General features: G+C 48.8%; 1 protein-coding gene across 1 annotated transcript; it reads left to right on the top strand.

Moving 5' to 3' along the window:
* The first annotated feature begins 3,921 nt into the window (after positions 1 to 3,921).
* Positions 3,922 to 8,470, top strand: LOC146193856 (solute carrier family 22 member 7-like). Its single transcript, XM_084600635.1, has 3 exons — positions 3,922 to 3,937; positions 6,882 to 7,591; positions 8,267 to 8,470. Exons 1-3 carry the CDS (start codon positions 3,922 to 3,924, stop codon positions 8,468 to 8,470), a joined length of 930 nt encoding a protein of 309 aa, XP_084456761.1.
* The last annotated feature ends 8,042 nt before the right edge of the window (positions 8,471 to 16,512 follow it).

A 16,512-nucleotide genomic window follows, 5' to 3' on the forward strand; every position in this document is an offset into this window, starting at 1 on the left:
CTGTTCAATTTAATATGACTATGGCGAACAAGAATATGGCGAACCGGGCCCACCCTAAAATTGGTTTCCTCACCTGACCTGAGCCGATTTCGGACCAAAATGAACGGACAACATAGTTCGAGTACGGCGAACACGATGGTAACCTCCAAATTTTGGTTTGGGTCACACACGGTTTACCAACCCTCGAAACTTCATTTTGGCCAATTTACATGAAAAGCAATCAGTTCCTAATTGCGTTGGCCATCCTCGGCACTATGGTTACCTATAAGTTGGGCATGACCACTTCCAGAATTTGGCCCAAGCCGCCTTCGAAGTATCGCCTTTATAATTGGTATCCAATCTTAATAGACTGTGCCCGACAAGACGGCAACCACCAAAGCGGCCATTGCCATATCAAAAATTTTGCCCGTGCTACAGCTAAAAAGACAAAGCTTTCGTACTATATTCAGCTCAAAAGAGATAATCCCTACCATATTTTTTTATTTTCCTGTAACCTTTCAATTCATTCATTACTGAAGAAAACAGTCTAATCTGTAATGTTACACGATTTCTTTTCTATTTTTTTCCCTCGTGTTTCTCAGCACTGCCTTCCGCCTACATACACAAGCTTTAGGACCGTCGCTCGTTGCTTGTCGAGAGTTGAAATGAGTGAGCTCAAATGGGTCGTGAGTTGAAATGAGTGAGTACATGATGAGTCTGAGTTCATATGAGCCGCGAGTTGAAGTGAGTGAGTGCAGATAAGTTGCGAGTCAAAAATGAGTCAGTCGAGATGAGTGAGTGAGCCCAGATTAGTTATGAGTCTGAGTGAGCCGGAGTGGATCGTCATCATGCGTGAGTTTGAATTTAAGGGTATGAGTGAGCCCGAGTGACTCGCCAGCTTGCGTGAGTTTCAGTTCACGAGTGTGAGTGAGTACGGGCCTTGTGAGTCTGAGTGAGAATCAGCCCGCAGATGGACCAAATTTTTCTGAGTGAGCCTGAGTGAGCACACGTGACTTTGCGGGGGGGAGTCGGCACGCGGCCGCGGCGGCGGCGAGCTCTGATGTCATGCGCAGCGCACCTGTTGCTCCTCTCTGGTTTCCGCACATGCGCATTAGTGACCTGGTTTACACACGACGAAATGCGCTGCTGGCTAGCGTAGTGTGATCCTCGCTACAAAACGCAAGCAAATGCGGCAAACGAGCCAGCAGCGATGATGGCGTTGTAACCTGCTAGCTCGGTGAAGAGTGAGCTACCGCCAGCCGGCGGCCGAGTGCCTGGACGCTGAAGAAGGAGTTTTTAAAGCCCTTTAAGATATCGAGGAGTATCCATTCTGGCAATAAATCCTGTTTGTAGAAGGAGCATAATCATCCAAGACTCAATTTCACTTCGTAATTTTGTCACAGTAGTAAAAAAAGGTGGTGTCCTCAACTTCTTACAAGGAATTTCATAATATCGAAGGAGTATAAAAGGCGACGTCAGCCATTTATTCTCCTATTTGGGCTTGTTTATGTTTAGAGTGTAGTAGCCCAACATTTGGTGCTGCCTCTGATGTCGTTTTATTGCATTTTTAAGGGCTACTTGGAATCAGGAGCCGCCGCAACGTATAAGGCAATCCAGGCCCACTGAGTATGATCAGTTATTTTCGTGCCTTTAATTCTTTACCTCCATGATTACGACAGCGAAAAAGAAGGCTAACGAAACCTACACTGCGGTCAAAAGAAAGACACGACACAATTATTACCGCAATAGCATTAGTGATCTCTTTCGAAGAGAAATGTGGCGTTGACGCCGCGTCGAGAAGATGCTGATTGGAAGAGGGGGACTTCACGTCAGAGCTAACGAATTTAACACAACAGAAGAATTTGTCGCTCAAGTGCTGGAATAAAATGTTTGTCCCCTGTGTCGCTATCCGGACACGCTGCCTCTACGCCAACAAGGAAGCTGTCGCACAACACTCCTAAGCGCTCACCGCATGAGGCGGAGATTCGCCTTGACGGGAAGCCACTCGCCGCTCGATAGGCAGCAGGTCGCGAAACAACAAATCGCATAAGGCTTTGAGACTGTATGTAACTTCCGCTATACCTTTTTTTAGAAAATTTGTTTGTTTTTTTATTCGAGAAGTTTTCAATAAGGAATTTGCTTTCCTAGTGCCGTTTAAGTGAGGAACCTGCAGATACTCGCTTCATCTGAGCCAAGGAGCAGGGTTGGGAGTCTAGTGGAATTCGCCGTTTGCGGCGCAATCTGCCTGCCGCTATTGTATTTGTATCTATTATACATGGGCCGTCATTGCACTCACCGCCGCTACGGTTGCGAACGACGGCTGTCGTGACACGTGTCTTTATCTTTCTTTTTACCTCATCTCTTAACTCTCTGCCTGCACGAGGCAATGGTGGTGGCTTAGCTACAGAGACAGTTTGCTGGGCCGTGCATTTTTTTTTTACTTCTTCCTAGAGTCGCAACAACATCTGACCCATGCATATGAGCGCGTCGAGTTCTGTAAAATTTGGAAAGTTATTAAAGGATACAAAAGGCTATTGTGGGTAGGTTTTGGGGATTAATAACAAAAGGAGGGATAGAAAGTCACTTTTTAAAGTTGTGCATCTCATAGTGTAGTTTCACATCACTGCACCGTGTCCCGTAAAAACGCCAGATATTTTTCAGCACTTGCTGTTTAGCCCTAAAACATGAAGCTAGCATATTTATACTCCCCTTGACCAAACGACGAGACGGCCGAAACAGAGCAACACTTAAAACACTCTGTTACCGAGCTCCGTTTATTCGCACGGGTAATTGTGCTCTCAGATAATTGCACATACACACAAGGGACAATGGCCACAGCGTCTGAAATTGTATTATATTGCGTGACGAGATAAAAAAGTATATTGTGATATGATAGACAAAAAGCCCTACTGAACAATAGGAAACAAATCAATAACTTCGACTCAATGGGAAAGAAATGGCAGAGACCAGGATCGGCGCACCTAGCAGGAAATTCTTTCAGAGGGATTAACAAATTTATGAACCGCAGGGAGCGATCCGTGCCCCTGTAAAGCCTAGCTGCAGAGTAGCTTCAAATGAAAGAAATTTGAAATAGTCAAAGATATAACTATTTGGTTACAAGAAATTTCAAGGAAAACGTTACTGAAGGACGCGAAACCGTGAAAATAGTGGGAAAAATGATCCAGTGACTCGGGTTCACTGCAGAATGAATACATGGCTGCGGGCGAGGAGCCAGACTTGGGGGGGTTAGAATTAAGGAGCTTAGTCCTACACCTGACCTTTTTTAGAGATAGCTCGCACTGACGTTTCAGGCTCTGACCTAGGGTCTGGTATACTGCAAATATATAATACCAGCGGAAACGATACGCGATGGAGTCGTCGCGCGACGAATCGCTAGGGAAAATGGCCTCATGCGGTTATCGCTTTAAATAAACTAAAGTATACTCATTTTTTGTCACAACTTGAAGGTACATGCATTTTTAGGCCGCAGTGAGATCGACAAGAATTCGAACTTGATTTTTAAGTTCTTAATATTTTTGACCAATTGATCCTTGCAGGCACGCGCCAGTCTCTTGACCGCGAAAAAGAAAAGAGCGAAGAAGAATGCCGCATGTTTAGTCAAGACCGTGGTTTCTTATGACCAGAGCCCAGTAAACTGGATAAACTGCAAATTTTGTTCGGCGTCATTTAAAAGAGCCATAGCGTAGGCAAAGGACGAGTACAATGAAATTTAAATACTTATTTGTCAAGCCCTAAGCACAGGAAGGCTTTGTATCGTTTCATGGAACGAAATAGAAACGCACATTTCTCACTCATTAACTTCAATAGTATTTTCTCCACAGGAGGCAAAGGATGAGTTGGAACCAATTGCACAAGGGCACGCATTACGTTTCCAGAAGCAGTGCAGAGTTTCCTTGCATGCTCCCATTTTCTGCTCACACTATGTTGAGGTTGAAAGGTGAGAACTTCTATCTGTGATTTCTTCCATGCAAAACCCGGCTCCAGGTTGGGACGGGGTTAAGGTAGGTGTGCTCAAAATTTTAGCAAATGAATTCACTCAGTATATCCTGGATCTGGTCAACGAATCATTAGAATCTGCATGGCTGCCGCACGTCTGGAAAGTGGTGAAAATTATATTGCTCTTTAGAGACCCTGGTAAAGGATTTCATGTTGAAAACATTCGGTCGATAGCTTTGACTTCGAATCTAATAAAATTAATAGAAAGAACTGTGCATGGCCGCCTCTGAAAGCATATTTCAGAGGTTAATGCTTTGAGTTCTGCCCAGGTTGGTTTCCGCAATGGATGCTCAATATGGCCTGTACATGTAGATTTATAAAGCAGGATTCACCTTGCAATGTGCAACAAGGAGGTATCAGCGTTAGTGACGCTCGATATAGCTAACGCCTATGACAGCATTGGACATTCCATTCTACTAAACAAGTGGTCATTATTACGTCCTCCGGTCTACATTTATGCTTGGATCAGGAAATTTTTGAAAGGACGAGAATTCTTTTGCACTGATGGCTCATTAATCTCAGATACCTATGCACAGACAAGAGGGGTGCCCCAGGGCTCTGTGCTCTCACCACTCCTTTCTAATATATTAATGTGCGATATTCCGGTTCATCCTGATGTCACTGTCACTGATATGCAGATGACATAGCATTCTTCGCCTCTGCAAAAGATATTCATGACCTCTATCGTTCACTACAGGCTCACCTAAATGCACTTGAGGTCTGGTTGGACAAAATTAAATTGGTTTTAATTGTGTCCAAACGTACTGTGTTAGTTTTTAAAACCAAAACCCCCTTATATGTTTCGTTAAACTACCGCTCAGATGTCATACCTCGAGTGGAATCTGTGCGGTATCTAGGCATTACGTATGATGCTAGTATGGATTGGAGGCCTCGCATCAAGTCTAATGTTCAGAAAGGTGAGCATGCCCTTGGTAGGCTCATACGGATAAGTAATAGGAAATTTGGTACGCGTCGAGACACTCTTCTGTTTTTGTACAAAGCCTATGTGAGACCGATTCTGGAATTTGGCTCGATTCTTTTTTCTGGGTGTCCTAAATATAAGAAAGGCGCCCGTGTGCTGTGCGATGTCAGTGCACGTTAAAGAACCCCAGGTGGTCGAAATTTCCGGAGTCCTCCACTACGGCGTCTCTCATAGCCTGAGTCGCTTTGGGACGTTAAACCCCACAAACCAACCAACCAACCTAAATATAAGCTGCATCCTTTGCTGCTTTTAGAGAGACGAGCGCTGCGCCTCTGCCTAGGGCTTCCACAGTCTGTCTCTACCACTGTGCTGTACTTGCAGGCCCGCAATTCGGACCTTAACTCCAGTTTTCGCCTTCTAACTGTTAGATTTTTCTTGCGATCATTTGAGGCTACTCCAGGTATGGCTATACCTATTTTTGTGTCAAACCCCGCCCTCTTTCTCACTCACCAGTGGCCAAGGGTCTGCATGCCCCAGGTTGTTTTCACGCAGAGCATTTTAGCAAACATTGGTGTGGACCTCGGTTCTATATGTCCTATTGGTTGCTCAACGTCCTTTGTGGATATAAATTATGATTCTATATTTCCATCTAATGTGAAGCACTTACCTTCAGGTCTAATATCCAGTCTCATATGTGATCACCTTGAAAAGTTCCCTGATCACACTGTAATTGCCACTGATGCGTCTGTGACTGCGCTGAAAGCAGCGATTGGAATTTTTTCAGAGTCTCTTTCCTGGAGTTTTTCGGTGCGTGCCCCGGATTACACACCGATATTTTTAGCAGAATTTATGGCAATTGGACTAGCACTACTGAACGTTCCCTGCAGTCAATCAAAAATAATATTTTTATCAGACTTTCTGTTTTGCTGCCACTGGAGTCAGCACGGGATGCTCTTTTGAGCTGCTCACTAAAGTATTTCATACCGGGGTGGGTGAAAGAACTACGCTTCATCTGGGTCCCCGGTCACTGCGGTATTTTCCAGAACGAAGCGGCAGATTTCCTGGCTAAATCAGCTCTTGATGCATCCGTTTCATGTACCATCCCTAATATCACCATTTTTGGAATGTCCTGTTTTCAGCGTTATCAATACCTAGCCGCTTCGTGCAATGAAACTTTGCTATCTACAGCCGAATACCAGCATCTCATATACTCATGGAAAGTTCGTTCATGTAAATTACGGCAGTGTGAGATAACTATGACTCTCACGAGATGCAGGACTCCTCGCCTAAATCTTTATTTATGTAGATGCGCGATCAACCCCACAAACCTTTCTGAGGCTTGCGGTGAGATCGAAAATGTTGATCACTTCCTTCTCGCTTGCCGAATGATTTTCGCATCAGAGGAGGGTGCATTTAGAAACTCCAATTGCACGCTTGGGATTTACGTTGTCGGTCCCGCTTCTACTCTCCTTCGGTGCGAGTGCGAAAGGATTTGCGTTGCCTCAAATTTGTCAGTACTAACATAACTACATCACAGCTACAGACAGATTCCCTCGCTAATTGTATTCCAAATTTACAAACTTCCAAATTTTTGCTTCGTATTTTTCCTTTCAATCAATTTTGTGATCTTAAATCTTATGTTTTTGTTTAGTTGACAATTACTTTATTGCACTAATTCAGTTTGTGTAGGACATTTGGCAGTCCACACTGACCACTGGCCAATTCCCCTTCGTGAGTATGTGCCATATATCAAGGCAGAAGAAGAAGAAGACCGTGGTTCAGCTTAGGGCAGCGACAAATACCTCCCGCATTAGCGTCTAAGATGCTTCTGCTGTCTAGACGCAGGCTCAGTCGAGTAGACTTAGTGACGAGCGACTGCTATGACTGCAGTGATGTGTTCGGCCATGGTCATTTTCAGCGCTGGTTCTTCAATCTCGTTATATTCTCCGTGTGCGCAATGCAGTGCCACACCCTCGCCTTCAGTCTCATCTCTGGTGGCGTCGACCACTGGTGCAAGCAGCCACAGGGCGAAATGAGGTGCCTGCGGCCTCCTGGAGGAACTCGGCAATCCCTCTAGAGGCGGACGGCCGCTTCAGTCGATGCAGCGCCTACAAACATCCGGGTCACCCTAACGACACGCTGATTGTTGACTGCGATGGTTGGGACTACGACCCGGAGTACAGCAAGAGGACCATCGTAAGTCAGTGGGACTTGGTCTGCCACAGACGCTGGTTGCGCGCCATGGCGGAGAGCCTCTACATAGCCGGCTCGCTGATTGCGATGACTGCCGTCGGACAGATGGCGGACCGAGTCGGCCGGATGCCCGTGCTCCTCACAGCGATGGCGGTGCTGCAGCTGGCCACGATGGGCGGATGTTTCGCAGCATCATACCACATGTACGTCCTTTCAAGGTTTCTCAACTCTGGCTGTGTGGCAACTGTCGCCGTCCTCGCCTGCACACTATTCTTTGAGGCATCCACGCACGAGAACAGGAACAGGGACCTGTGTGCCGCCATGTGCGCAGGCTTGCTGATTGCTGAGGTATGGCTTGCTGTGGCACGGCTGCTCAGAGGGCTGAACTGGATAGTTCTCCAGATCTTCATGCTGTCCCCGACTGTCCTCACGTTGTACGCGGTGTCCGCAGTGCACGAGTCAGCCCGCTGGTGCATTGCAGTAAACGACATGGCCAGAGCCGAAATGCTCATGATCGCTGCCGCCAAAGAAAATCGCTTTCCCGTTTCGAACACTGACTGCATGCTAGAAAGGCTTAAGGCAGAGGTTCAGAGGACCGAAATGCGCATGCTGCTCACAGCAGGAGACGTAACTAGAGCAAAGGCAGTACAGCGCAGCGCGTTCGTGATGATCGGCTTATCGTTCTCTGCTTCGTTCTCACAATACTCATTGATGGCCGTCGAGGACAGGGTAATATTAGGAACAACTGCTTGGTTCCAGTGGGCCTCAAGCGGAACCAACCTCGCAAGTTGCGCGCTGCTCTACGCTACGTTCAGAAAACTCTCACCGCAACATCTACTGGCCGCAGCAGTAGGAACGCTCGGTGGCGTTTCCTGCGTGATAAGCCTGAGTTTCGCATTGGCATGCGCTTACGTAACGACATTGTTCATCCTTTTAGCCAAACCGCTTACGTTCGCGGTCAAAGTCCTCATATTCGCCAACGTCTTGGAAATGGTGCCGACGCGTGTGCGTTGCGGGGCGAGTTGCTGGCTCTTCGGTTTGGGCCGCTTGGGAGGGATGTGTGCCATAGTGCTGTCCGTGCGGCAAGACATTGGTCGTGGCGATGTCCTTTTCGCCCTAGCTGGGACCACGCTCTTTATGTTGCTCCATGCCCAGCTCTTTTCACAGCAGCCGTCGGAGAAGCCAAGTCTGGCCAGCCCTTTATCTGCTGCGGGTTCCATTCAGAGTGTGGACTTCATGAAGCAGACGCTGAACTGGCGGAATGTGAAGAAGGGACTAACCAGCAAACCTCGTGGCAGTGGTCAGTCATCGAGGTACCAAAGCATCGAGCCGAGACCTGTGGACAGCAGACTCAATTAGAGTGTTATGATTTGTGACGCAAATGGGTTTTCAGTCTCATCACTGTAATTTATGCTATCTAAGCACAACGTTATGCGAATGTAATTTATTCGATCTGTCGAATGTTTACAAAATTTCTATGCCGTCATGTGGCACTTGTATCAAGGGCAAACATTGGATATTGGATGCAATGCATCTTTCTTTGTGTTGCTATTAAGTTGGCTTCCAATATGGTTTGCTTTTGGGGTTTAACGTCCTAAAGTGACTCAGGCTATGAGGGACGCCGTAGTAGACGACTCCAGAAATTTCGACGACCTGGGGTTCTTTAACGTTCAGGGACATCGCACAGCCCACGGGCGCCTTTCTTTTCGCCTCCACCGATAAGCAGCCACCGAGACCTGCATTCGATTCCGCGTCCTTGGGCGCAGTAGTTGAGCGCCCTAACCACTGGACCACCCCGGCAGGCTTCCAATATGTGCATGACCTAAGCATGACCGAACCCCCTCCACTAATAAAGTGGAGGGGGTTCGGAACCTACTAAAATAGCCTAACGTTTATATGTACGCTTCGGGTGTCTAACGAGAAGGGAGACAAATACAACACTTTTCTTTCCCCGAATCAAACTACGGACTTCTAGTTTAGTTTTATTTATAGGATTTAACGCCCCAAAACGACTCAGGCTATGAGACGCCGTAATAGAGAGCTCCAAAAGTTGCGACCACCTGGAGTTCTTTACCATCCACTGACATCGTTAAGTGTGCAATTAAAGTGCAAGTTGTCTCATAGGAAAGAAAATGCGAACTATATATGTCTGAACGGACACTTGAACCTTGATTCATTTATAGGAAGGGAAAGACACAGTAACTGTCTCACTTGTTTTCTGTGGACACCTCAACCGCGCCGTAAGGGAAGGGGTAAGGCGGGAGTGAAAGAGGGAAAGAGAGAAAGAGGAGCCGTAGTGGAGGTCTACGGAGTAATTTCGACCACCTGGGATCTTTAACGTGCGCTGACATCGCACAGCACACGGACGCCTCTTCGTTTCGCCTCTATCGAAACGCAGCCGCCGAGGTCGGGATCCAACTCGGGTACTCCGGCACAGTAGTTGGGCGTCTTACCCCTGAACCACCCCGGCGGGGCGGACACTTGAACCGCACCGTAAGGGACGGTTCAATAATAAGAGAGAGGTGCCATAGTGGAGAGCTCCGGAATATTTTCAGCCACCTGGGGAACAACCCTGTCATGACGCAGTGGCTAAAACACCGGATTCGCACCCGACGGCCGGCTACTGCGTTTGCATACGAAGGCGAAACGGAGAGGCGTCCCTGGATAGTGTGACGTCAGTGTATGTTAAAGAGCCCCAGGTGGGACTACCAAGGAGTTCTTTACCTCCCTCTGTATGACACCTCCTCAATTCTTTCTCGAAGTTTATTGCTACTTTTGCAAGAATTACCCAGCCCCTATTCTGCGCGCTAAGGTCCTCTATTTAAGCGACTTTAACCGCCACCGCTAGCTCTTCACGTACAATCTTCTCCCAAAGCAAGCAGTCGCTCCGTTGAGGTATACATGCGTAGCCCTAGTGCTCTCTTTATGCATTTGCGTGTGAGGGAGTCTATCCTGTCCTTATCCGCCGCTTCGATCCAAATATGGCGTCGCGTAGCTAATTCTGCTAACCACATACGCTTGTACTAGTTTTAAGAGGATTCTCTTTTTCAGTCGTCTGTCGTTGACAGCTATGCGTCTAATAGGCCCCAGAGTCTGTATCGCGTGATGCTCGAGCTTCTTTGACCTTTCCATTGCACATTTTTGCTGACATACAAGAAATTGTACAATAGCAGTGGACACCGTTGCCGAATGCGTGTAGAGGGCGGGTTTATCCTGCTCCCCAGCAGGGGGGAGCTCTCTAGCGCGCGTAGCGAGCGGACGCATGGAACATCGGCTCCGGCGATTTTCGACCGTAGCGGTGGAATAACGCGTCATATCCCAAAACTATTGGACCTTGAAGAGCCATCAAGTCATCCGGAACGCAAGGAGACCACTCTCAACGCGGTGGACGGAGTTTTCGAAGCACTTTTGCTCCTATCCGTTGTGGAGCCGTGGCTCAGCCGGCGTCCCACGGCGGGAAGACCGCTCCTGGCGAACATGGCAAACGCCAACCAGCAACGCGGCTACGACCCGGAAGGCATGACATGGACAACCTTGCCACAGACCAGCCGAGAGCAAGCCTGCAGTGAAAATGTGATCCGGGCTTTTGAAAAACGAGCCCAGAAACTCCAAGCCAGCGCGCAAAGGAAGGCCACGTCAGCACACCGAGGCCGCCACGTGCAACCCGACTCAGAACCCGGTGAGCGCGCAACCGGAGGCCCAACGCAAGTCAGAGCTGCATGGAAGCCCAAGTTTCTGTGCAGATTCAGACCAGACGACGTGGTGCTAATCATCAAACCACTAACGGCCACAAACTTGAAGAACTTGCAACACGGCGAGTTGGGCCTAGCTCTACGACAGCGAGTCGGGGAGGCCGAGGCAGAAAATTTTTTCTTCACAGTGTCCCCGGACCAAAACCTGATCATTGTGGGCACGTCAAGCATACATGCGGCAGACAGACTGGTCGGCGACTTTGCAATCCGAACGCAAGGGCAAGACCTCTATCTGCGTGGACACGTAAAGCAAAGTGAGGACAACGTAGTACACGGAGTCATCACTGTGGCCAATCTGGAGACCACCGAATCCCTGCGAGGGAAGGTGAGAAGCTTTCGCGGAGAGAACAAAATCCTGGAGATCCGAAAGTTCGGCACTTCGAACAAAGCAAGGGTCACCTTCGAAGGGAAGTACAAGCCCAGAGCTGTGCTGTATAACGCGGAAGTTATACCGGTAGCCACTTACCGTCGCACCATACCAGCGTGTAACCTGTGTGGCACGGTGGGACATAGGGCAGACGCCTGCCCGACACCGAGGCAAGAAAATTGCGGACTCTGCGGAACGCAAGCTCCGTTTGTGGAGGGGGTGCGGGCCCCTCACGAGTGTAATCCAAAATGTGCGGTATGTGGCGGCGAACACGCCACGAACTCTAAAGACTGCACTGCGAAATTCCGAAGGAACGAGCAGCAACAATCCAGTAACAAGAACAAGAAAAAGAAGAAAAACAAGAAAGAGACAAGAAGGAGCGAGAATCTCCCGCCCCCTTCGACTAACATGGAACCAAATTCTAAACAAAACAATCAAGAGAGGAACTGGGCCAGCATGGTCAAGAACGGGAAGCAGCCGGTGAGTGGGGTCGCCCCTCCTCCTCCCATTACTACCTCTCCACCTACACCAAATTTGGTAGAAATTGAATTAAGAAAACAGATAGCAGCCCTAAAAGCTCAAATAGAGCTACTAACCAGCAAACTAGAAACTGCACTAGCTAAATCTCAGCCGCCTCAGCAAGAGGAGGCGATGGAAAGCGATGCAGAGCCTAGCATGGAAAACAAACTAGAAGCTATGATGAGGAAGATAAAAGAATCCATTCCCTCCATAGTATCACGACAGATAGCGAAAGCGATGACGAGTCGCAAGTATGCTAACACAAGGAGACCCACGAATCCCGTAACTCACAAGATGCGTAGGGTGATCAGTGAGGGTGAGAAGCTGCAGCAGCTCCCCCTCCAGAATAACAATCTTCAGGCACAACATGGCGGGACGAACTAAGGAGAGCCCTATAATTTTAACACAGTGGAATAGCCGAGGCTTTAAATCAAAGACTAAAGGTCTATTCACACTTGCGACTAGATGAGGACGCGCGACTACAAGTCGCGCGACCAGAGGAGAGGAGCTCGCCACTACCGGTGTTCACACTTGCGACAGTCGCCTTCTCATTCCGAACGAGTTGGGAGTAGGAGAGCTGCTGGGCGATGACAGCGAACGTCGGTAGCAGCCGCTTGCCAGACGCTTCAGCTTTTTCAGGCGAGCCGGTGCGCATGCCGCACTCTCGTGTTTCCAGGAGAACGCCGACGATGAATAGACGGTGTCAATCACCGTGGTGTCAATACAAAATGTTGCGCCTGCGTGAAAAACCCATTTCTCAAAAGTTCATGGTACCTACCGGATAGTCTGAATATCTTTCCAATCTCCGCCCAGGCCATATATTCCTTCTCCCTGCCTTTGAATTCCGGGTGCCGTTTGTTGAAAAGGAAGGGGTATCTTTAATTGCATTGAGAAGGTGCTCGATCGAGTACTCCGGGACCTCGCTGATTGGTGAAATGGTTTGCGACTAGTAGTCGCGCAACTGGAAATTCGAGCAGTGCCCGATCGGCCCGCGGCAGTCGCTTTTCGACCGATGCGACCATTTGCGACTGTCGCTTTTCGACCAAAACGGTCGCGCGACCGCTGCTAGTCGCAAGTGTGAACGGGCCTTAAGAGAGCGGACCTTAGGATGCACCTTTCCACGTACGAGTATACTCCGGCAGTGGTGGCCGTACAGGAGCCAGGCGGGAACGCGAGCCTCACAAACTACAAAACGTTCCAACTCGACCCCCTAACATGCATCTTCGTGCACAAAAATTTCACAGCAAATTTGATAGATCTGGAATTACAAGCCAGCTTTTCATACGTGATGGTGACTCTCCTGCCCATAAAAAAAGGATGATCCGCCGCTCCACATCCTGAACGTGTACTGCCCACCTAAAGCAAAAAATGTAACCTTCTCCACACTCCTGAGTAGGGCTGTCAGGGAAGCGGGACGAGATCCGTTACTAGTGTTAGGAGATTTCAATGAGCAGAGCCTCTCATGGGGCTACAATCGAGAGGACATACGAGGACGGAAGCTAGCGGAGGCAGCGTCCACATTAGGCCTAACCCTACACACCGACCCGGCGTACCCCACGCGAATTGGGAACTCGGCGCAGAGGGACACTTGTCCGGACTTAACTTTTTCAAAAAACGTGAGGCGAGTGGAGTGGACGAATACGGAGGAAACATTCGGTAGTGACCACTGTCTGATCAACATAACGATCCGCACTAAACCCCTTACAGACCGACTTATGCAGCATGTCACGAACTTCTTCTTCGATTGTTTGGCGCTCTGATGGGGATACGCGATAAGGCTTCTGGCGGATTGGATCAGCAGTTCCTGTATTGATTCGGTGTTGAGTACGGGAAATGGGAATCCGTGGTGGCGAATCCCGAGAGAAATCGAAAGCCGCAGTATGTTTCGCCAGAACTTCCACTAAACTGTGACGGTCACTTCATTTCAGGGATTTGTTAATCATGGCAAGAAATTTTGTCTCATCTTCTTCTGAGCATGCGGTAGGCTGGGAATTGTCTGTGCTGACCGCGGCCACTGATTTAAAAGTGTCTTCGTCAAAGTGGGCAAGTTTTAGACCACGTGGTAATACAACAGGTTCGTTAGAGCAGTTAGTCGTCCACAAAGAATGGCCATTCATGACTGAGATGATGCAGCGGGGATTCAGAATGCTTTTCTTCGCGCAGTTGAGGGTAAGTGGTTCAACCACAGCGTCGAGCGCATCACTGGCACAGCTGGAACTAACAAGTCGTATAAATTCTGCTGACATTGCAGGAATGACTATGTCTTCCGAAACCGAAAGCGTGCTAGGATGGGTCCGCGAATTTTCACGCAAAGCAGATTCAATTCGAGTGCTCACAGAAATGTCTCCATTGCGAAAGTCGAGAGTGGCCCCACATTGCTCCCCAGAAAATCTAGTCCAAGAATTACGTCATGCGTTGATCGAGTAAGTACTGCGAATTTAGTTCGGAATGCGTGGCCGGCGATAACAAGATTCACGGAGCAGACTCCAAGTGGGTTAAACGGTTTGCCACCAACACCACATAATGTTGTCGCACTATCCCAAGCAAACATAATTTTACGACCAAGGCAGTTTTTGAGAGCGAGACTTATAATAGAAATAGTTGCACCGGTGTCCAACAACGCCATAGCACGTACACCGTCCACAAACACTTAAATTCGGTTTTTTAACATCGAAATGGGCAGAGGCATGGGTAAGCTAGAATCTTTTGCGACCTCACCTCCATCGGCCGCACTCACTAGTTTCCCGGAGGTGGCGACCGTCGTCGGGAAGAAGGGGATTGTCGTAGGCGCCGAGATGGTGGTGTCAGGCTACGGTCAGAGGCCGGTGATTCGTTTCGGTTCAGCACCATTCTGCGTTCTTGTCGGCTAGCTGTTGATCTGTACTCATTCCGGCCAGGTGTTCTTCTATATGAATCATCATTGTCAGCAGAAAGCCTTGTACGGGAGTTCACCCACTGTCGGCGATACTGCTGGTACGGACGACGGTTGCGGCAAAAGCGGGAAATGTGGCCGATCATTCCACAGGCATAACGCACTGGCGGCTCACGTTCATTCGATGAATAAGGCTCATCGTCGCTTGTATTAAACGTTTCATGCTCTGGATGTGGTCGACGAGGAGGACGAGAGTGCTCGCTGTTGTAGGCGTTGATGTTGAGAGGCTGGATGTTCGCGCGATGAGCAGCAGAGCATCTGGTGTCCAAAGGAGGCGTAACAGAGGGAGCATAACAGGTAGAAGATGGGCTGTTTGACGAAGAGGTGCTCCTGTAGACGGGTCTGACGTGGCCCCCAATATCTTGATGCCTCCGAAGCTCTTCGCGGATGATCTGGCGAATTGTATCGGCCAGGCTTGTCGTTTCAGACACATCCACACTAGCGACAGTTGTCACATTAGGCAGCCGACCAAACTTCGGAATGATACGGCGTCGCTTCAAAGATTCAAACGTGCGGCAGTGTCGTGTTACATCAGCGGTGGTATTCAAATCCTCCTTGCAGATGAGAAAGTTGTACACATCTTGCGCTATTCCTTTGAGGAGGTGGCCCACTTTGTCTTCTTCTGTCATTCGATCATCAACTATTCTGCATAGCTTGAGGACTTCTTCTATATAAGTTGTGCACGTCTCCCCCGGTACTTGCGCTCGCTGAGCCAGAGTCTGTTCTGCGCTCTTTTTTCGAGCATCGGCATCGCCGAATCCCGCTCTCATTTCTTCCATGAAGCGATCCCAGGTGGCAAGGGATGCTTCATGATTGTCAAACCATGTTAGTGCAGTTTCGTCAAGAAAGAATACCGCATTCGCCAGCTTGGTATTCGCCAGCTTGGTATTCGCATCCCAGCGGTTGTATTTGCTCACCCGATTGTAGTCGGTGAGCCAGTCATCCACGTCTTCCCCAGGCTTGCCATAAAAGTGTCGGGGTTCCCGATAAGGCTGTGGGATGGTCGGTTGTGTTGCTGGCATGGGCGGCGTTGAAACATCTGCTTGCGCCATCTCCGTCCGTAGGGGGGGGGGGGGGGGGTAGCCCAGCAATTCTTCTGCTCCGGCGAAGTAGGAGAGGTTCCGTGGTGATCTTTAGCCCGCAAACCCCACCACACTTGTTATGACGTTTATTTAGACAGATCTTAGGCTGCGCTAGAGAATAGCACACAAGAGCGGGGCAGAACCAGCTTCCTCCTCTTCTGCTTATCCCGCCAAACCTCATCTTCCTTCAATAAGGACCGCGGGAAGCGCGTGACAATATATTTGCAGTATACCAGACCCTAGGTCAGAGCCTGAAACGTCAGTGCGAGCTACCTCTAACAAAAGCCAGGTGTAGGACTACTCTCCTTAAATCTACCCCCCCCCCCCCCTCCACGTCTGGCTCCTCGCCCGCAGCCATGTATTCATTCTGCAGTGAACCCGAGTCACTGGATCATTTTTCCCACTACTTTCACTGTTTCGCGTCCTTCAGTAAAGTTTTACTTGAAATTCCTTGTAACCAAATAGTCATATCTTTCACTATTTCAAATTTATTTCATTTGAAGCTACTCTGCAGCTAGGCTTTACAGCGGCACGGATCGCTCCCTGCGGTTCATAAATTTGTTAATCCCTCTGAAAGAATTTCCTGCTAGGTGCGCCGATTCTAGTCCCTGACATTTGTGTCACATTGAGTCGAAGTTATTGATTTGTTTTCTCCGCAACGATACAGCTCCCACAGTCTATCAACAACCATCGAATTCCTTCGGCTTCAACGCCGCGCCTTGCGCGAGAATCCGACTTGTTACAACTGC

This window comes from Amblyomma maculatum, chromosome 4 (genome assembly GCF_055883805.1).
Source record: "Amblyomma maculatum isolate TAMU_Amacu chromosome 4, ASM5588380v1, whole genome shotgun sequence".
Taxonomy (NCBI): domain Eukaryota; kingdom Metazoa; phylum Arthropoda; class Arachnida; order Ixodida; family Ixodidae; genus Amblyomma; species Amblyomma maculatum.